This window comes from Mustela nivalis (assembly GCF_964662115.1).
Source record: "Mustela nivalis genome assembly, chromosome: 11".
In the NCBI taxonomy this organism is placed as follows: Eukaryota; Metazoa; Chordata; class Mammalia; order Carnivora; family Mustelidae; genus Mustela; species Mustela nivalis.
Genome location: NC_139030.1, coordinates 56,900,274 through 56,922,025, shown reverse-complemented (window position 1 = coordinate 56,922,025; position 21,752 = coordinate 56,900,274). Strand labels below are relative to the sequence as shown.

At 37.1% G+C, this 21,752-nt stretch overlaps 1 protein-coding gene across 20 annotated transcripts in view; it reads left to right on the top strand.

Moving 5' to 3' along the window:
* Positions 1–17,770, top strand: part of TANK (TRAF family member associated NFKB activator) — an 87,982-nt gene extending 70,212 nt beyond the window's left edge. For 15 of the 20 annotated variants that reach the window (XM_082691280.1, XM_082691276.1, XM_082691277.1 and 12 more), the window contains 4 exons: positions 6,871–6,947; positions 7,631–7,746; positions 12,898–13,478; positions 16,918–17,770. In XM_082691280.1, coding sequence (XP_082547406.1) covers positions 6,871–6,947; positions 7,631–7,746; positions 12,898–13,478; positions 16,918–17,094 — 951 coding nt within the window. In that variant the 3' untranslated portion in view covers positions 17,095–17,770. The remainder of the gene's footprint in view (positions 1–6,870; positions 6,948–7,630; positions 7,747–12,897; positions 13,479–16,917) is intronic. The other 5 variants (XR_014300670.1, XR_014300671.1, XR_014300672.1 and 2 more) reach the window with 1 other exon arrangement.
* Positions 17,771–21,752: the final 3,982 nt, after the last annotated feature.

Below are 21,752 nucleotides of genomic sequence, written 5' to 3'. Positions count from 1 at the left end.
ATTTCATTCTTCATTTCAGTAATCTAAGTGATAAGTGAATTCTTGTTTTCAGATTGTTTTTCTACTGCTCATTTATTTCTCCTTTTTTTTTTTAAGATTTTATTTATTTATTTGACAGATCACAAGTAGGCAGAGAGGCAGGCAGAGAGAAAGGAGGCAGGCTCCCTGCTGAGCAGAGAGCCTGATGTGGGGCTCAATCCCAGGACCCTGGGATCATGACCTGAGCTGAAGGCAGAGACTTAACCCAGAGCAGCCCAGGCACCCCTCTCCGTTTTCTTTTTTCTTTCTTTCTTTTTATTTTATTTCTGGAAAGAAGAGGGTGGAGGACATGCAGGAGCAGGAGGGAGAGTCAGAGAAAGAGGGAGAGGTAGACACCCTGCTGAGTAGGGAGGCTGAATGCAAGGATTGATGCCAGACCCTGGGATCATGACTTGAGCGGAAGGCAGAGCTCTCTCCCTGGCTGAGCCAGCCAGGCTTCCATTTCTCATTTTTCTGTAGAAGACTTATCAAGCACAGTTTATATTTTCTTTACTAATCCATCCTATCTTATTCTGGTTTATTTCTTGAATTACATTGTTCTAAGTAAGAGCATAGCTTTCTTTTCTATCTTAAAAGTATACTTTTAGGGGTGCCTGAGTGGCTTAATCGGTTTAGCGTCTGCCTTGGGCTGGAGTCATAATCTCGGGGTCCTGGGATGGAGTCCTGAATGGGACTCCCTGCTGAGTGGCAAGTTGGCTTCTCCTCTCGTTGCCCCTCCCCCACACTCTTGCTCTCTCTTGCCCTCTCAAATAAAATCTTTAAAAGTAAGTAAATAAAGGGCGCCTGGGTGGCTCAGTGGGTTAAGCCGCTGCCTTGGGCTCAGGTCATGATCTCAGGGTCCTGGGATCGAGTCCCACATCGGGCTCTCTGCTCGGCAGGGAGCCTGCTTCCCTCTCTCTCTCTCTCTGCCTGCCTCTCCATCTACTTGTGATTTCTCTCTGTCAAATAAATAAATAAAAATCTTAAAAAAAAAAAAAGTAAGTAAATAAAATCATAATTTTACCAAGCCTCATTCAGAAACAAAATCAAGTATTGGCTACACTCAGTTTCCTCAGCCATCTAAAAATAAATATTCCTTTTGCATCAACTAAATTTTAGAGGGAATCTTTGGTATGAACACTGAAATAGAATGATAGTCATTGTTGTAGTTCAAAATGTGTCATTGCAGACTTACCGCTTTATTTAGTGTTAGCCTTTTAAAGTTTAAATTCTATATAGAAGTGATACATTGTATTAATGAATATAGTATTATCTTTAAAAGTTTCATAACAAAGTTTAATTTCCTAACCTCAGTTGCTTAAAATTTTTAAGAAAAAACATAATTTTGAACTTAAATTTTATTGCATTTCCCCCTGCTTTATGGAGGTATAATTATCAAATAGAAAATGTATATATTTTCAGTTTACAATATGATATACTTTTTAAAAATTATTTATTTGAGAGAGAGAGAGAGAGAAGGGCTGGGAGAGGCAGAGAGAAAGAGAATTTCAAGCACACTTCCTGGTGGTTCTCAATCTCATGACCCTGAGATCATGACCTCAGCCAAAATCAAGAGTCATACAATGATATATACAGTGGGGTAGTATTAACTACAATCACTGTGCTATACATGACTTCATACATCTTCAGAACTTACTCATCCTGCATGACTGAAACTTTGTACTCTTTGACCGACATCCCTCCACCATTTCCCCCACCACCACTACCACCCCGAACCCTGGCAACTACCATTCTACTCTTCTACTCTGTAATTCTATGATTTTGGCTTCTTTACAGTCCACATATAAGTGAGATCATTCAATATTTGTCTTTCTGTGCCTGCTTCATTAGGATGATGTCCTCCACATCCATGTTGTCTTAAATGACATGATTTCCTTTTTTTTTTTTTTTAAGGTTGATATATTCATTGTGTGTGTGTGTAATTTAGGGATACTGACCCTTCGCATAGTTGAAAATCTACATATAATTTTTGACTTCCCAAAAACACAACTACTAGTAGCCTACTGTTGACCAGAAGCCTTACTGACAACATAGTCGACTAACATATTTTATATATGTATTATATACTGTATTCTTTGAGTAAAATAAGCTATAGAAAATAAAATATTAAGAAAATCATAAGGAAAATACATTTACAGAAGTATACTGGATATACTGAAAGAAATCTGCGTAGAAGTGGACCTGCACAGTTCAAACCAATGTTGTTCAAGGATCAACTGTATAATATTCCATTGTGTATGTGTGTGTGTAATATATATATATATATATATACACATAGTACATTTTCTATATGTATTCATCTGATTGTGGACACAGGTTGAATCCATATTTTGGTAATTGTAAGTTTTCTTTATTTTTCAAATTGGTTTATAAAAGGCTTTCACTTTTAGTGCTAAATATTTAAAAAAGGCAAGCATTGGTGGAAGCCTACCAATCTTTCTTTTAAGATATTGATACTTAACAGATCCTGGACTCCCAACATGCACACACACACACACACACATACACACTCACACACACACAAAGTTTTCTATTATCTTTGCATGAAGAATAAATCTGGTTTGGGACTAACAAAAATATTAGCCACTTTTTCTTTTCCCTCCTTAAATATCATTGCATATTCAACTGGCCCTGGAACATATATTTTTTTATATGATACCCATCTATGAGAAACTTAAATTGATTTACACTAAAACAAAATTCTCCCAATTCACATAAGAGGCAATTTAAGGAATCATTTCACAACATCTTTCAACTGTTTTAAATGGGTTTATCTTAATGATTTAGTTGAATGACTTATCCAGCGCCATAGTGGAAGTGTAAATGAAAAGTACGACGTGTAAAGCTCTTATTTCAGTATTCATTCCACAAGTTCGGCATTTCCAAACTAGTACTTGGAACATTTCATAATGTTAAGTATTTTAAGTTTTAGTACCTCAAAATAAACTCATTTGTTGAATGATTTAACGTTTAAAGTCTCCTAAAATATAATGTTCAAAGTTCCCTTGCTTTCTTATTTGAAGTTGCAGTAGCTTCAGCTTCCTGCAGTGCAGGGTCCGCTTGGATAATAGTTGAGAATAGAAAGAAAAGTACAAGTTATCTCTTTTAATGTTTACTTACTCTCTGGGATGCTCCACGAACTGCATGGTCTTTATTAAGTAAAGTAATTTAGCATTGAAAAGCAAGTCTTGAGTTTCTGGGGATAATGTTGGAGTTGCCATTGACAACACTAATTCTACATCTTTTGAAAAATAAATGACTGTTTTCAGAAAGTTGTGTCAAATAGCTACAGTAGAAAATAGCACTGATGCATTATACCCATTCTAGATAAACCCTGCTTCCCAATGTCAGAACTGCTCACCATTTTTGTCATTTGTTGAACTAACATATTAAAATATCCCTTTTGAAATTTTTTGGGGGGATGCTGGAGACCAGAAATTTTCATTCAGACTATATCAAAAGATTTATTTTCTATAAATGACAGAAGATGCACTGTATTGCCTAGTACAATTGTCATGTTTTTCTTCAACAACAATAATAATAATAATATGCAGGGGCCTTGTTCCTAATCCCAAAAAAGTTGAAGACCTTAAATTTACGTACTTCATGGAAATTTCTCAGTAAGAGAGTCCTCCTTTTACCCCCTACCATTAAATCTTTTCCAGATAAATTCACCCACACCAGTTATCAAATTTAAATGTCAGAGGGCCACCTGGGTGGCTCAGCCTGTTAAGCGGCTGCCTTCAGCTCAAGTCATGACCCAGGGTCCTGGGATTGAGCCCTGTAAAGGGCTCCCTGCTCAGTGGGGAGTCTGCTTCTCCCTCTCCCTGCTGCTCCCCTCCAGCTCCTACCCCTACTCTTGCATGTACTTGCACTTTCTCTCAAATAAATACATAAATAAAATCTTTTTTAAAAAATCTAAATGTCAGAGTAGTAGGTTGACGCAGGTTATTTGCCAAACCATAAAAAGTCTATCATTCTTTTCCTTCGTCTTCCTTCACCTTCATCTCATCTCCACTCCCACCCCCTTTGTTTTTAAGATTCCTTTAACATCAGAAGCAATCATTCCAGGTACTGATCCCCAAATGAGTCCTTTGGAAAACGAAATAGTCTTTATGACTTTCTGTAAATATCTTAATTTAAAGGTTAAAATTATAGAGCACAGCTTGAACACCACAGGTTTGAGCTGAGTGGGTCTGCTTCTATGTGGATTCTTTTTTAACAAATACAATACTGTAAATGTATTTTCTCTTCCTCCTGATTTTTGTAATAACATTTTCTCTAGCTTTGTTATAAGAATACAGTGTATAACATACAAAATATCTGTTTCTGTTATGTGTAAGGCTTGTAGTCAATAGTAGGCTCTTGGTAATTAAGTTTTGAGGGAGTCAAAAATTACACATGGACAGACAACTGGGTGGCTCAGAGGGTTAAGCCTCTGCCTTTGGCTCAAGTCAAGATCTCAGGACCTGGGATCAGCCTCGCATTGGACTCTGCTTTGCAGGGAGCCTCCTTCCCCCTCTCTCTCTGCCTACTGCTCTGCCTACTTGTGAGACATCTCCCTCTCTCTCTCTCTCTCTCTGTCAAATAAATAAATAAAATCTTTTTTTTAATTACACATTGATTTTATATATGGGGGTTGACACTTCTAATTCCACATAGTTCAAAGGTCCACTGTACTTCTTTTTGGTCCTTTCTGGCTCCTAATAAAATAATTTTGTTTCATATTAGAATTTCTAATAGTAAATTTTTAAAGGAGACTAGTCATTTAATTTAATCATATTTTATTTTGATTTAACATAAAGTTGTCAAGTGTTTCTGTCCTCTTAATATTACCTTTTCTCTAATTTTGCTGATACAAATTTAATATAATTAAATATAATTTAATATATTTATAATATGATTTACTATATAGTATAATACAGATAATTTAATATGATATAATTTATTTAATATATAATATATATAATTTATTATATAATTATATACAAATAATGTTTACATATCTTTTAATATATTTAATATGTTTATATTAAATATAGTTTATATATCTTATATATTTATATAATATAATTTAATGTAATATCTTTTATTTTTTTAAGTATGCTCTATACCCAATATGGAGCTTGAACTCATGACCCTCAAGATCAAGAGTCACATGCTCTGCTGTGTGAGTCAGCCAGGCACCCCTTAATAAAGTATATATATAACATATATAATATAGTTTGCTTTCATACTTGTGTCGTCCTGAATGGTTGGCTGTCTTAAAATGTTGCCTTTTTTCCTAGTCCACACTAAAATCCGTTGAGTGTTTAACTGTACATAACAGTAATGAAAAACCTTGTATACTGCTTTTAAAAACAAACTAAAAATGTCTTCTACTGTGACTGCTTTGCAAGCTCAGTAAAGTGCTTTTAATCCAGAAGAAGATATGGCCTAAATGTTTTCCAGACAGAAAGTGTGCAGCAGCAAATGGTATTTATTTTACCTTAGTGTGACAACATGAGGTATATAAAATCACAAATTTTTTGGGTTGCCGAGATTTTATTTTATTAATTAAAGGAATACTGTATTTTAGAAATGTTAAGCAAACACTCTTAAGAAAAACTAGAATAGTAAAGCAATAAACTAAAGTAAATTGGGTACGCCTGGGTGGCTGAGTGGGTTAAAGCCTCTGCCTTCAACTCAGGTCATGGTCTCAGGGTCCTGGGATCGAGCCCCGCATTGGCCTCTCTGCTCAGCAGGGAGCCTGCTTCCGCCTCTCTCTCTGCCTACTTGTGATCTCTGTCTGTCAAAAAAATAAATAAATCATTTTAAAAATAAAGAATTTTAAAAAACAAATAAATTGGAGAAGATAATAATTTTTTTTAAAAAATCGGAATCAAGGCTTTTTCTTAACAAATGAAACTCCTAAGAAACTGAAAGACCTTAAAGCAAAATTAAAAGGATTTGTACTCAGATGATAACAAACAGTGAGATAAAATCATCAATTTTAATAATGGCTACAGTGACCAAATACAAATGTCGCTAAATACAAATGTCCGTGGTTTTAGTTTGAACTTAAATAAGACCTATAAAGTTTTAGTAGACTTATAATTTATAAAGACATCTTCAAATCTTTGAATTTGTCAGTTTGTGTCTTTAGAAGATACACAGTTTTCTAGGTATGATTAACAATTTTTTTAAAAAATCCAAACCATGCAATGGATTTATTACATGTTCTTTAATGTTGACTTTTAAGTGTCAGAATAAATGTAATACCAGAATAAGCCACAGGGTGGGAGTGAAAGGCAAGAACTTAGCTTCAGAAAGTAGCTTAAATACTTCGTTGTGCTAGCTTTAATATGCTTGTTAAATACTAAGGTGCTGTAGCTTGGTTTTCTTTCTTCCTCTATATATAGCTGCATTCCTCAGCAAAGAATATATAACAAAATACAAAAACATTGATTTAAACATCTAGGCCAATAATGGGAAAGAAGTAATTGCACATACTACAGTTTTTTTCCCTAGTTGCTGGTCATGCCAGGTGCTTGATAATCAAAGTAACAATTTTAATCAGTACTTGAATTTGAAAGTTCTTGAATTGTCAGTACTGGAAATAGTAATTACAGAAGTTACCAGAAATACTTCTTGTCTCCATCCTATTTTTCTACCTTAATTTTCCTTTTTCCTGATTGTTCTCATTTAAAGAAAAAAAAATTATATATATCTATAAGCTACCTAAATATACTTTTCCATGAGGAAGGTGAATTTTCCATTGTATTTTCTGTTAACCCATTCTCATTTGAGTTTAGAAGCAATTTAAAGTGGTGATTATTTTGTATCTTTAAGGTAAGAAGACAAGAGGTTTCTTCTCCTAGAAAAGAAAGTTCACCAAGGAGTCTTGGCATTCCTTTATTCCATGAAAGGTAGTTCTATATCTTTTTTTTTTTTCTTGCCAACTCTAAATATCATGAATTTTGAAATATATTTTTATTTACATATTTTTAAACTTTGAAATTGTAACAAAATAACAGCCCTTTAGAACTAGAAGAGACCAACCCAAGGTTCCTCCAGGTTAAAATGACATATATAAGTCATATAGTGAATAGCAGAGATGGATTTAAAAACTAAATTAAAGCTCTAATATTTAATAAAGTATTATATCACATTATTTTATATGGACAGATTTTAATGTAAAATGAGGAACATTTAATTTTCTTCTATTTAAAATGCTTACTGAGAACAAAAATCAATACATTGAAATTTCTAATGTGAGAATGAGATAACCAGCAAAAGTGTGATTTATGAACAAGTAGATCTGCTAGTCTGTGCTACATGTATGTATCAGAACTGGGTTTTTTTTGTTTTTTGTTTTTTGTTTTTTTGGTATTAGAACTTTTAATTTGTTGCTTACTTTGTGCCTTTGTTCCTAGTTCTCCAAACATTAAAGTAATTCTTTAGGACATTTTCTAGGATTTTAAAATAATTTTTTTTAACTTTAACCTTTCAGTAATTATTTTGTGGTATATAAAATGGTGCTATTTAAGTTTAATAATGATTAAAAAATATTTGAAGATAAAGCTTTATATTTCAAAATATTTATTTTTAGGGCTAATATAGAGAAGACTTTCCAAGATCTAAAAGAAGAATTTCATAGATTATGCATGCTAGCAAAAGCACAAAAAGACCACTTAAGCAAACTTAATGTACCAGCAACTGCAACTGGTAAGGTTTGATTTAACACACAGTAATATTAATTTGATTGATTTAAATTTATTTCTTTTTGATTATGAAAATATTTCTAAATGCTTATTAAGTGCTAAGGATCTGCAATTTGCACCTCCTACCACTTATAATGGGAAAGTGCTGTCTAAGTTCTGTACTGTATTACATTATCTAAAAATTGGCTTTTTTTCTTTATTGTGTGTGGGACTTTATAGAATGAATTGAGTGATGTAATAACTAATCATCTGAATGAGAAGTCCCACCTTGGAAGAAGTACAAAACAAATATAGAAAGTCTTTCTCAAGGTTTTCAGTTGCTATTTGGGGGTTTAATTAAACATTAATTTATAAGTTAGTAAGCAACCGTGAACTACCATATATAAGCTAAGTAAAATTATAACATCAGGTTTGTTTTTAACTTCTGCTTGAAAGTTGATTGAACACTGGATTTTTTTAATTCGGTTTCAGAAATAAACATTTCACATTTCGTGAGGCCAGTTCTGTTGGAGATATGAAGTACAAATTTAGTATAAAATATAACTTAAAAGGAACATCTGTCTTACACATGTGTTACAGTGTGTGTTTTAAAACCTTTACCCTTTCCTAAAACCCCAGCCTGGTGTTTGCTTAAGTCGTTCATATGAATAGCAAAATGTCAGGGATTGAATCTGGCTACCAAGCACTTCTGTAAACAAAAGGAAGGTAAACTGATCATTTAAAATGATAAATTCTCCTTTACCTTTGTGATTTGAGATATTCTGCGTACCATTCCCAGGAGATGTGATTTACAGTTTTCACTCTGAAAGATGTTGCAGCAGTGCTGTTACCCCTTTAATTAAAGATCACTTTCCATTTCTAACAGCTCTTATATCTGGTCTATTTAAAAATCATTTTATAGTGTAAATTTACTTTTTGCATACTACTACCACTTTATTTTCAGAAAAGGTACACAGTGTGGTAGAGAAGCAAAACAGTCTGTGTAGACTGACATCATTTATTTCTTCCCCTTTCCCTTCTACCTCCCCTAAAAGAACTCTAATTCTTTCACCTGAATCTTTGTCGTTTTCATGAAAAATTGATCTTTTGTGTAGACTCAAGGTAAGAAGAATTATTTTTATTTAAAATGTACTAGCTATAGAGATGCATTACATAGAATTCATAAACATTGTTTTTTTAACATCAGCATCTTTTCAAAACATTGTAATGGTGATATATTCATTGTTACACAGAGAACCTACCCCATTATCAATGGCTTAATACTTTGACCATTTTTAAATTGCACAGGTCTAAATCTGAGTATGTATCTGTCAACTAGGACACTGAGTGTTTAACTTCAATTTCTTCCCCACTAAAACTGCTTCCTAATGTTATTTTTATGTTTTAAATTAAACATGTCACAAATAATAAATACAACATTATTCTTGAAATATTCTAGATCTGTGTCCCACAGACTCCAGGAAGTTTTGCTGGGTCCAAACAAAGACCAAAATATTAAGTAGTATTCTGGTAATAGTAGGTCAAAAAGGGAAAGAAAGAAATATTTTGGGAAAAGATGACTATTCAGACTTTATAAGGATGAACATTACATTGAATAAAAATTTAAAGAAATCACTTCAAATGTGATTTGCATAATACAGCTGGAAATTAGTATTATTGTCCCCATATTATTTTTTGTGAAAATTTGACTTTCACTTCTAGATAAATAAACAATATGATTCATGAAAATTGCTGAGTTAGTAGAATTGTACAGTTCCTTTTCCATTTTTCTTCTCATTCACTTACAGCAATAATCTTGTGAAGGGATAAAGATAAATGTATGTTTAAGCAAATGTGGCTTCATAAAAAGTATTATTTGGTCGATAAGGAGGGTCCTATTTCAGGAGAGATCACGAGAGTAAAATATAGGATTGCAGGTTACAAACAACCATCAGATCTTTTCCTTTTGTCAGTACGTAAGGTAATTAAACCAAGAAGTAGTCTAAATGGACAGCCTGTACTTAAAATTTAGAAATCTAAAAATGTTTCTCATTTTGGTTTTTTTTTCCTTGCGAAAATAAGTGTTCTTGAAATAAACAAAATAGAAAAGCAATTTTCTCCCCCTGATCATGTTTCTCAGTGTCAGGATGACAAGTACTTTTCTGTACCTCGTTTAAATTTTTTTTTTTTTTTTTTTAGAAACTCATTGCTGAAACAGATTAGTTCAGAAAATTACTTTAATGTGGCTGAAGTATGCCTGCTAACTCTACAAAAAGAAAATACCTGCTTTATTTTAGCTGTTTTGAGTTTTCCAGGTTTTATTCACAAAGGGGATAGGTCAGCTACTGGAAAAGAAATTCAGAACACATTTCTATCATTTTGGAGGCTCTTCTGTACATAAAGAAAGCAACATGTTGGATTTAGCTTAGTGGTTCAGACCACAGGCTCTAGAATTAGGTTGCCTGGGTTCCAGTACCAGATCTACCACTCACTCATTAGTTGTGAAGCCTTAGAAGTAATCTCTTCATGTCTCAGTTTCTTCACATGTAGAGTGGGGATACTATAGTGCCTACCGTGTGATTATTTTGAGTATGAAATGAATTAAGGCATATACAATAATTATAACAGTGCATGGCACATAGAAGTGCTATTAATGTTAATAGTTGTCATTATCATCAGCAGCAGATTCTTCATCATCCTTCCTGTTCTTGTGAACATGATTTTGATAAGCATTTCCTCCTCACTGTTAGGGAATTTGGTTACCTCAACATTTGATTTTCCTGATTTGTTTTTTGCAATTAGCAAATGTTACCTACAAAGAAAGTACTATTTCCTAGAATTTCCTGATACTGTTATGTCTACTATCAAGAAAAATAACTCGAGTTAATGGACTTTAAGACACCTCCAAGGACAAAGAAATCCTGCCAAACAGTTGAGCTTGGTCTCAGTTACTGTACCACTCCCAGTCACAGACAGGTTATCTGGTGAATGTAAACTGTCATACTATGCTCTGTTGGGAACAGAATACAAATTCATTTAGAATACATTTGTGGACAGGGTAATGGGGTTAAGTGGGAGACAAAACATAGCTGAAGATCTTAAGAAACCTACTTTAATGGGAGAAGGACAGTATACTTGGAAACATAATGCAAGGTGTTTAACCCTCAGGGCCACCCAAGAATCATGCCTAAAACAGTCTTGGGGAGCCAGAGATAGCTGAGAGAAATTAATGTCTACAACCAAGAAATGAGGGACAAATAAGAGTTAGGTAAAAAGTAGTTGGAGAGGAAACTTTAGTCAGTCTGCACAGTGTGTACACATGCCCAAAGGCAGGAAAGCATGGCTGTTTTGGAGAACTGTGCAAAGTTCCCCACCATTAGAGTTTGGTGAAAGGTAAGAGCATGGAGAGGCGACCAGGGGCTGGTCATGAACAGTTCTATATGACTTTTCTGAGGGATGAGGCTTTGGAGAGCCATGAAAAGATTTTATTAGGAAGGTAATGACCTTCCTAATGACCAGATTTGTATTTCCAAAAAAAAAAAAAAAAAAAGTAGGGAGCAATGTAGAGAATGAATTGGATATGAGCTAAATTTAGAGGCAAAGAAGCAGTTCAAAGGCTGTTGTAAACGAATAAGATGGTATGTACTAAAGAGAGGTAGTAAGTATATAAGAAGATAAACCAAACAAGTTTGTTGCACTGTACTGCCATCATGACCAAGCAGAAAATACCTCGTGTTGGAATGTGCTGTGACAAAAGATGGAAAGGTGGCATGAGACTGCAAGGACCAGAGGGAAAGGAACTGACATTTGTTAAGTGCCTACTAACCTGGACAATTGTGCTGGGGGCTCGCTGTTTCCTCAGTGTCCTTAGGAAAGCTTCCTTTTGTGAGGGTCCAACTTCTCTGGTGACTGCCTTTTTAAAGTGATTTTTTTTTTTAATTAAATTTCTACCTTTCGTCCATTTAATGAAAATCACACATTACCAATCTCCAGCCTTAACTGTCTTCTTGGGTAAAATTATGGAGCACAGTTTACCTTTTTCTGATGTCTCAGGATCATCAACATGGAGAGTGCTTTGATCATTGTTTTTTTTTTGCATCGAGAAATGTAGCTCTTACTGGCCCTACACCAGAGTATAGTGTTTTCTGAGTTGTTATATCTGCCTTTTTGTTTTTCTTGTCTCCTCTTATGCTTTTAGCTCTTGTTGATAGCTATATCTGTCTTCAACAACTCCTATCCCTACCTTTTAATTTGCTGCTTCTAACCAGCTCTGAGCTAGGGAAATATCACCAAGCTTGTTAGAATAAATCTAAAAAGAGAATAAGAGCAAAATGCATGTATCTGTGGGCCTTTTGGCTCTAATTCTGACTCCTCAGAAGCTCTATTTACTTACTTTCTAGCTTTTGCCTGTGTCCTAGAGAGCTGAATTTGTTCTAGAGAGCTGAATTTGTTTGAGAAGCAGCTTCTTGTTAAATGAGCTGCAGAGGCCATGGTATCCTACCTGATACCTACCTACTATCTTCAGAGGTCTGCATATAAAATGAGAGAATTATGTATTCACATACAGTTTTCTGAACATGCATCCCAAAATTTCATCCTTCTTTTGCCTCTGCTCTTTTTCTCCTACCCCCACCACTGCTACTTCCTCACATAAGGATTATTGAGAGAACACACAATGGCTAAATTGATTGGTGAAACACTGTGTCACACAGTGATATTAGGAGTAATAAATGGCTAATCCGCATAAATTCTTAACCTGTCTAATGTTACATATGCCTAGTAAGGATTTTCCTTTTTAACAACTTATTTGTCTGAGCAAGCTCACAGTTGCAGCTTCCATTACTGACAAAATGTTTAAATGTATACACTACAAGCAAATGTTTTTTTAAGCATAGAGCAGGATAACTGTGAAAAAGATGCAAAGCTTATAGCAAAAGACCTAGGAAGAGACAAAGTAGTTTAACTGTGACTAATAAACTGCGTTCCAGTTCACCCACTGGAGACTGCTAATATGTCTGTGGAAGATGGTAGCAATTGTAAAAAATCCCAGTTGTCTTCAGTTGCTGTAAAAACAATAGAAAAAATAATGCTCCTCTGTCCAAAGCTAATTGAACGTTCAGATTTTTAAGAATGATTGGAATGCAACTGTTTTCCTTTTGTGTTCTTTTCCCTGCAGATGCACAGTGCTCTCTCCCTATACAGTGTACGGATAAAACAGATAAACAAGAAGCACTGTTTAAGCCTCAGGCTAAAGATGATATAAATAGAGGTGCACCATGCATCACATCTGTCACACCAAGAGGACTGGGCCGAGATGAGGAAGATAGCTCTTTCGAATCACTTTCTAAATTCAATGTCAAGTTTCCACCTACGGACAATGACTCTACTTTTTTACATAGTACTCCAGAAAGACCCAATATCCTTGGTCCTGTCACATCTGGGGCAGTGTGCCAGGATAAATTTAACATGGAGTTCAGAGACAACCCGGGAAACTTTGTTAAAACAGAAGAAACTTTATTTGAAATTCAGGGAATTGACCCCATAACATCAGCTATACAAAACCTTAAAACAACTGACAAAACAAAACCCTCCAATCTTGTAAACACGTGTATCAGGACAACTCTGGATAGAGCTCCGTGTTTGCCACCTGGAAACCATAATGCATTATATGTAAATACATTACCACTTCAGGACCCATCTGATGCACCTTTTGCTTCACTTGATTCCCCGGGAAAAGCTATCCGAGGACCACAGCAGGTAACCATTTTGCATTAACAAATATATTATGTGTGAACACACATTTTGCCATACATGCACAGAAATGCATCTTTTTTAGGTTATCAGTCACCCTTCTTAAACTAATGACTAGCTACAGTTAAGGGTTCTAATAAAAAAAATAAAAATAAAAAAAAAACAGGTCCTGTAATAAATGACATGAAATTAGAAGCTGAATATGGTAAAGCTCTATTATAAAGTACCTTAAAATGTAGGGCACATTTTAAAATATATGTCAGCTTTATCCATACCTAGTGTGTGTTGCTTTCTTAGTCCCTTATTCAAAGCTTTTTACTCAGCATCAGTGTTACAAGAGGATTCTTTGTTAAATTTCATACTGTGAAACAAATGGTATTTTTTTATTAAAAAGTTTGTGTGTGTCATTTCCCTCTTTACAAGGATGCATGTTTTTCATAAGTAAATAATTGTATCGTGTATTCCTATTTATCAGAATAAGTGAACTGTCTTTCATCTAATATTTCCATTACATTTTCTGTCATACAGTACGTAGAACTGTAGGGTTTGGTTTTGGTTTCTAATCTGGCAATGAACATGCAGCCTAATATATTTTTTAAATAGTCTCTACATATGTATGATTTTAATCAAACACTTCAATGTTTCTAAAGCTCACAGACTACTCACAGCCCCCCAATCTACTACTACCCTCCATTTATCCAGGTTCTATCACAGAATGATGCACTTAGTTTAAAAAAAAAAAAAAAAGTGAAAATTAGTGCCTGAAAGTAAATGAAAAATATATAATTGTTAAAATAAGCAGAAGCTTGTGAAAATACAGAAGGGTGCAAATCTCTGGATAATTTGCACACATTTGTTTAATTTCTCTTTGCCTTTAGATATTTATTTTTAAAAATCCAACAATTTGATGAATACCCTTTGGCTTTCTAAGTACTGGTATAGGTTACAGACTTTTAAATCAGCATACAAAAGAGGCAGTAGTCAAGCTCTGTGGTATTTTAGTGGTGAGGAAAACTAGGCATCTCTGACAGTAAGCTTTAATTATAAACTCACAATGTTCTACATTGTGCCTATTTCACATCATAGTCTCAGTTATAGTTACTACTAAATGAAACAAATTAAACAATTTCTTTTATTACAAGTAGAATTCCTGTGGAGCTGTGAAGTACATCAGTTCTAATGCCTGTTACTTTTTTTCCCCATTATATCTCTTGCTTGTTCTTTTACTAGTTAGTCTGTGCATTCATGTTTCAGTAGATGGCACCCTGCATTGTGCATTTGCTTTCTATGCTACAGCAAGGGAAACAGCTGGTATGTGATTACAACTTGATGGAAAAGTATTCAGCTTAAAAAATGCAGGAGAATTGGTGTTGAGCTGTCACAAGACATGGGGCATAAGGTTAGATAATTGATATTTTGGCAGAAAAGGCAAAGAAATTAGTTTGTTTTGAAGGCCATGTTGCAGTTTAGGATTGAAAGAATATTTCTTAATTTTTAAAAACACTTTGCCATTTTATTTGTATTAATAAAGCTAGTATGATAAATACAAAATTCTTGAATTGTTAGTAATGAAGAAAAGTGAAAAATTTGAGTTGTGTATTTCAGATTTTTATTTTATATCAATCACCACTACTACTTTTTTATACATTCAGCTATCGTAACAAAGCCTCAAATATATCTGCTTATTTTTGCTCTGTGTAATTTTCTTTTCTTCCTACTTTTGCTGAGTCAGTGAGTGGGGTCCCAACTGAATTCTGTGAAAGGATCAAATCTGAACCAGTAACTCCTAATAGAGAAGGATAAACATGGGCTTTAAAGATAAATTGGCAGTAGAAGATTGTTTTACCAAATTTAGAAGCTAAATTGCTTCTAAGCTTTTTTCTTACTATTGTATAGATCTTAGTAAGAATTATCTTTAATGGAACAATTTTTTATTTATGTCATATCAGTTTCCCATTAAAGTGATGCATATTAATCACTTGTACTTTTTCTTTAAACTGCAAGCAGTAAAATTTAAATATGATTAACTCTTATTTTTGCTTACATACTCACAGTTATTACGGCTGCTTTTAAACACATTTTCTAAAGAAAATTATCTTAAATTTTAAAATAAATATTTTTAATATTACTATTTTTTGTGATAAAATTGTCACTTCTTAAAAAGGGAATTGAGTCAATGTTGTTATAAGCCTCTGCTCTAATATTTGAATGTATCTCGGTGCCTAGACAGACTTTGTATATTTACACCAACTGTACGCAGCTGTCCAGTAAAATGTTTATAAGAAGACAGTGATGTCGTGAAACTCAAATGCTTCAATTAGTAATACACTGTTTATTGTAAATGATTGGTTAACTAGAATGAAAGAGATTGGTTAAGGGAATGAGAACTAACACTGTATCAGGTGTTGGACTAGGCTGTCACTTTAAAAACATATTAGTAATAGGAGCCCAAAGGGATCTCTTTAAATTAACTTTTTGAGGTGACTCTCCTCAAAATACCAGAAATTAGATGTGTCAAGGTAATTTACCTATGTCAAGGTATGCCACAGTAATATTTCAGGAAAATAAGATACTCCAGTCAACAAACATTTATTGAGCACCTACTATTGAACTAAATGCTGTTTTTTTCTTGCCCTACTAGATTCTTTTTTAGAAAGAATTACTGCAGTATTTTCAGAGTATTTATGTCTTGCTTATAGTGGAGATAGTTCTGTTGAATTGTGATTTTCCATACTTCAGTTAGGCAGCTATTGACAAGTTTCACTGTGTTCAGTCACAAGAAAGAGTAAAGAAGGCAAAGCGATGCACTATATAACAAGAGCAAAATAAGTCAAAAGGATGCATCCCATGTTAGATTTTGTTGAGTGATTAAATATTTGAGGTTTCAGAAAACAACTCATCAGTAGAATTTGTTTAGTACTTTAAAATTTGAAAACCAAAACTATACTTATTCCTATATGTTTTATTCATTGTTTGCTTATAAATAGCAAAATTTGAATGGCTCTTGATCAAAATACCTGCATACACAGTTCATGTCTAGTGTACTAATAAGTATTAGTAAGAGCCCTATAACTTAAGATTTCTGTTGGAAAATAGAAAAGATAATTTAATTTTTAAAGTCTTTAATTGTTGACTGTTGTTTCAAAACTACTGCTGTTTGATAATGGGTATTAAAATTTGCTGGTAGTAAAACTGAAAAATTTTTAAATATGTGAAGATAAAGTGCATGTATATATTTTAAGTGACTTCTAATCAAAGTTTAGCTGTGCCTTTAATGAAAAGAGGATTGAGTCATGTTTTCATGCTAATGCCATGGAAAGGTAATTTGTTTTCCTATAGGGGAATTTTGTGTTTATGCACATACCTACACAAAAAAATTAAATTTGAAATTCATTGTAAGTTGATTTTAAATACAAATAACAGAAGATGTTTTTGTTTCCTGCAGCCCATTTGGAAGCCCTTTCCTAATCAAGACAGTGACTTATCGGTACTAAGTGGCACAGGCTCAGAACTGCATATACCTCGAGTGTGTGAATTCTGTCAAGCGGTTTTCCCACCATCCATTACATCCAGGGGGGATTTCCTCCGGCATCTTAATTCACATTTTAATGGGGAGACTTAAGTTGCAGTTGAAAACAGCTCTGTGTGATGATTCTAGATGATCCTCAAGTTCTGTGTGATGATCTTGGGTTTGTAATACTATAAATAATTGATTGCAAACTTAGTTCGAGATTGTTTATTGAAAAATAGCTGGGTCAAGATTGTTTATTGAAAAATAGCTGGGTCACAGCTATTTGAGTTTTTCCCTAAACTTGCATTGTAACTTTTCTTTTATCATCTTTTAAAAGATCATTCTGTACGAAACTAATTCATTGTATTCATGTTTACAGTGTTTCTTACCTTAATTTATGTTTGTTTCAAATATCTAAGCTTATTGCTTGGATTTCTAGTTTGATCTGTTGAATTTGGTGATGTCAAATGTTTATAGGGTTTTTCACCTAAAAATTAGATTATTTATGCTATAGGTGATTTTTTAAAAAAATAAACCTATAATACAGAACAGCAGACAACATAAATGTCTAAGTAAATACCCAACCTAAGACATGTGTTGCCAAGTGATAAAATCACTGGTAGATTTAAACACTTTAGATTGTTTTGTTAATAATATACATAGTTTAAATTTTACTGTGTTTATAGCTACATGATGAAATGAGTTAAATATTTAAAAAATTACTTGTGTTGTGATCCTTAAATGTGTTCTTTGTTCCTGAGTGAAAAAAATAAAGGAATAAATCACATTTTGGGGAAGTTCATAACATTAATGTTTTCTAATGATAAAAGGGTGATGATATTAGATCTGGTGATATTTAATTATGAGTAGGAGATCACTTTGAATTTAAAAATTATTTTTCAAACCAAACTTGCTAAAGAAACTTTGTATTACCTGGGAGCAAATCTAAAGCTCTGTAAGGACTATCCATATACAGTGGTTTATATTAGAAATATTTACATTGTTGTTCAGAAATTGGTTATTCATTGTCAGCAACCTGACTGATGGCCACTGGAAGACATTTGAAGGAGAGGATACCAAATCAGAGGGCTGCAGAATTTTGTTTAAATTGTGAGATTTGTCTTTCATTTTTTGACCCTGTGGTGCTTGTTTTTTAAGTTTCCCCTTGCCCTCCAATTTTTAAGAACGTTTGAGGCATGGCTTCCATTTTAGAAAGTGAACATTGATTTGCAACTCTCAAAACACGAATTTAAGTCTTCTTTGGAGTAAGTGTATTTAAAAATTGGAGGATTTTAGGATAGGGGAATTTGAGAGGCCCCTGTGCCTCAGTAAAGAGCCTTAGCTTGGAAGAGGAAGAATGAGAATGGTGCCTCAACTTCTCAGGTTGCCAAGCACATCATGTTGACGTCTTCCTCACCAAGGTGACATAGCGATGATTAGACATTCACTGTGAAGGGTTCTGAGATAGGTACATCTTTCCTCCATTGCCACTGGGGCTGAATGGAAATACCTAGACAATTATCCAAGTCTCTACCCTACCTCCCACCCACCCAGCACCACCACACACACAAAATTAAAAATAAAAACTTTTCAGCCTGTACCAGCCAGAATATACCACTGTACCTATCTCCTGGACGGGGATTCTTTTTTCTTCTTTTCTAGAAGAGAAAGAGCCCCTCACACAGTTGCCATATACTAGCCTGCTGACAACCAAAGGAAATTATAGCCCAGAAAGTGACTCAAAGTGTTATGAGGGACTCTTCTCCAGTCCACTCTTTCCCACCTCCAGCACTGTTAGTAAGAGCGGGAAACTTGTTTCCTTTTGGACTCCAGGGCTCCCAACTTCCGAGGGACAAAGGCCCTCTTGGGCCACAGGAAATGCAGCCCCGAGAGCAGCCTCCAGTCCCGCACTGCAGAGGTGGCGCTGGCTGCGGCTTAAGAGGTGGAGTGGACACCCGCCAGGTCGCTCCCTCTGTGTCTCATTACTGAGTCGTGCAGGGGCTGCATCTTGGCATCTGCTCAGCGTGGCCGGGTAAGAACAGCTCCCAGGTAAAAAAGCTGCACACGCGAAACGCTGAGTCTGAAAAAACCACCCCCGCCGAGACGAGGCAGTTGTGAGCGGGATGCCTGAGAAGTGGGAGGTGAATGTCCTCGGGAGGGCCCCCCCCCCCCCCGGAGCAGCTTTCCCCGGAGGCTGAGGCTGCTGCCAGCGGGGACATCTGCTTTCTTACACTCCAGCCTGGCTCACCCCGCCCCCTCAGCCCGGGTTGCGTGGTTATTTTACCAACACCGAGGGAGGGAGAGCTCGGGGAGGTAGAAAAGGGGTGGATGGAAGCTCAGGAGATGTTCTTCCCACTCCCTCACGTCCCCTCCTTTTTTTTTTTTTTCCACATCTTTTAACCTTCAAGGTAAAGACTTTATAAATATGAAACGATAAACGTGTCCGCTGGCTCCCAAGCCCGCCTTCTGCTCGCGGGGCTCTCGGGTGCGGGGCCTCGCCCTTCTCTCTATCCTCCCCGGAGTCGGGCCGGTTTGGGCGGTTGGGCCGGGCGCAGGGGCCGCTCCGCCTGTGGCGCCTTCTCTCCCGGGCTGCTGCCTCGACAGCTGCTTGTAGCTACAGTAATTAGACTGTCAGTGCTTGTTAGAGGAGAGCGGGGAGAACACGCTTCTGACAGCAGATTCCGAGACTCCCCAGTTTGTTAATTTCGAAGAGATCTTTAAAGCATTAATTGAGGTCTCCCCAACTAACTCTCCCCTCCCGCCCCTCTCCCCAACTCCTCCCTTCCCAAAAATATCTTCAAGAGAAGAGAATTCTCTCCGCGTGGAAGCAGTGTTTCCCGCAAAACTGCCAGGCCGCCCCCGACTCCCGCGCATACACCCTATTTTACATATACGCATATACGCGCGCATGTATACGCGTTCGGTTAACTCCGCGGAGGCCTCGTCCAAATAGGAACCAGGCTTGCATTTAAAATAATAATAAATAAAGAAGTAAATAAGTAAATAAATAAATAAATAAATAAACGGGGGGGGTGGGGAGGGAAGCAGAAGTCGGGAAGAAAAGAGAAAAGCAGCAGGCTGATTACGAGGTGTCAAAACTGCCAGGAGCAAGAAGGTGATAGCAATCAGGGGTGAGAAGAGTGCGGCATTCGTGCGGGGCAACTAATTATCCGTCTCATTTGAGAAGAGCAGCATTTGAGGCAGCAGCGTTCGCCTGCTGAACGGTGACAGATTGGCGCGGAGGAGAGGGGAGGTGTTAAAACAATGGAGCCGGGCGCGCGAGCGCTGCTGCATGCTAATCAGCCCTCCCTCCGCCTGCCTGCCGCGCTCCCTCCTTCCCCCCGGCCTCCCTCCTCCGCGCTCCCTCCTCCCGCCTGCGGCGCTCCCTCCTTTCCAGCGGGCCCGCCGCCGCCGCCGCCACCACCCGCTTCCTGCTCCCTCGCTTTCCCGCGCGTCCTTCCCGCCGCTGGCGAGTGGAACTCAGCCACCGCTCTCGCGTCCCTCGCTGGTCGGGAGCCCCCGCGCAGCTCGCCGCGGGCGTCCCCCTCTGGGCCCGGCCTAAGCGCGCCGCGGGCCAGAGCCACCCGGCGCTAGTGCGCCCAGCGCCCACCCCTGGGCGCCTCTTGGGGTAGGGGGGGCGAGGGCCCGCGCTCTCGCTTCCACCTCTTGGAGGAGAGGCCAAGGAGCCTGCATTCTCGTGCTCGCTTGCTTTCTGCTGGTGGACTGAACGAGTTGGGCAGCGAGTGAGAACCCAAGCGAATTCGCGAAGGGCGAGGGACAGGAGGGACAGACAGGAGTGGGAAGAGAGAGGAGACCAGAAAAGCAAGGATGGCCCTTGGAGAGACTGCAGATCTGACGCCTGCCCAGGGCTGCTGCCATCCCCCAGGCCTCTCGCGGCCCGCGGCCCGCGCCAGGGCAGCAGAGGAGCGGGCGAGGTCAGCCCCTAGCAAAGGCTCCCTCGTTGTGCCCCACAGACAACCCCAGAACCTTCCTCGTCCCGCCAAGCCAGAATAGCGCCCACGACTTAGAAATCAGAGAGAGGTAGACAAAGGGCCTTCGCAGTGGTTGTCCTTCCAAGGTTTGACCTCTGACCCAAGACTAGACTGGACCTCCAGAGACACCCCCACTCCCCCCATTAAACTGTTACTGGTGAGAGAAAGCCTTTAGAAAACGGCCACCCCACCCTCTGCCGCCTAGACTTGGAGGCAAGAGGACGCTGGGGCATTTCTGGAAGCACAGCTTGCTGCCCTGTAGCTCCTCTCAGGGGTCGCTGGATGGAGGAGAATCCACCAGACCCTGAGTCTCTGCTCTACCTGTTGCGGCAGGCAGGCCCAGGACCTGAGGTTGTGATACAACTTCCTCCTACTTTTTGAGTTTAAAAGCTGATTGTTGAGCTCAAAGCCTTTGCTTAAAATGCGCTTTTCCCCATACCCTACATTTTTACTATTCTGCATCCACATAAACTACCCTTAGAGACTGAAACATTGCAACACTGCTGTTCTTGTTTCTTCAGTGGGTTAAAGCAAACAGCTTCAGAGGACTGGCAGGAATTTGGACTGAATGAGAATGCAGTTCCTTCCAACGGTATTCTGTGCTATTTAGCTAAGCAGGTGTCTAAATTAACATCATAAAACTTCCTTCCCCAAAAATGTAGATGGAAAAGAAAAGCCCCTGAAAGATAATCCCACCAGTATAATTTTTTCTCTTCCGCTGACCTTTACCATTGCATCAATTTACACACACAACTGTTCGTTTTTTAAAAAGATCAA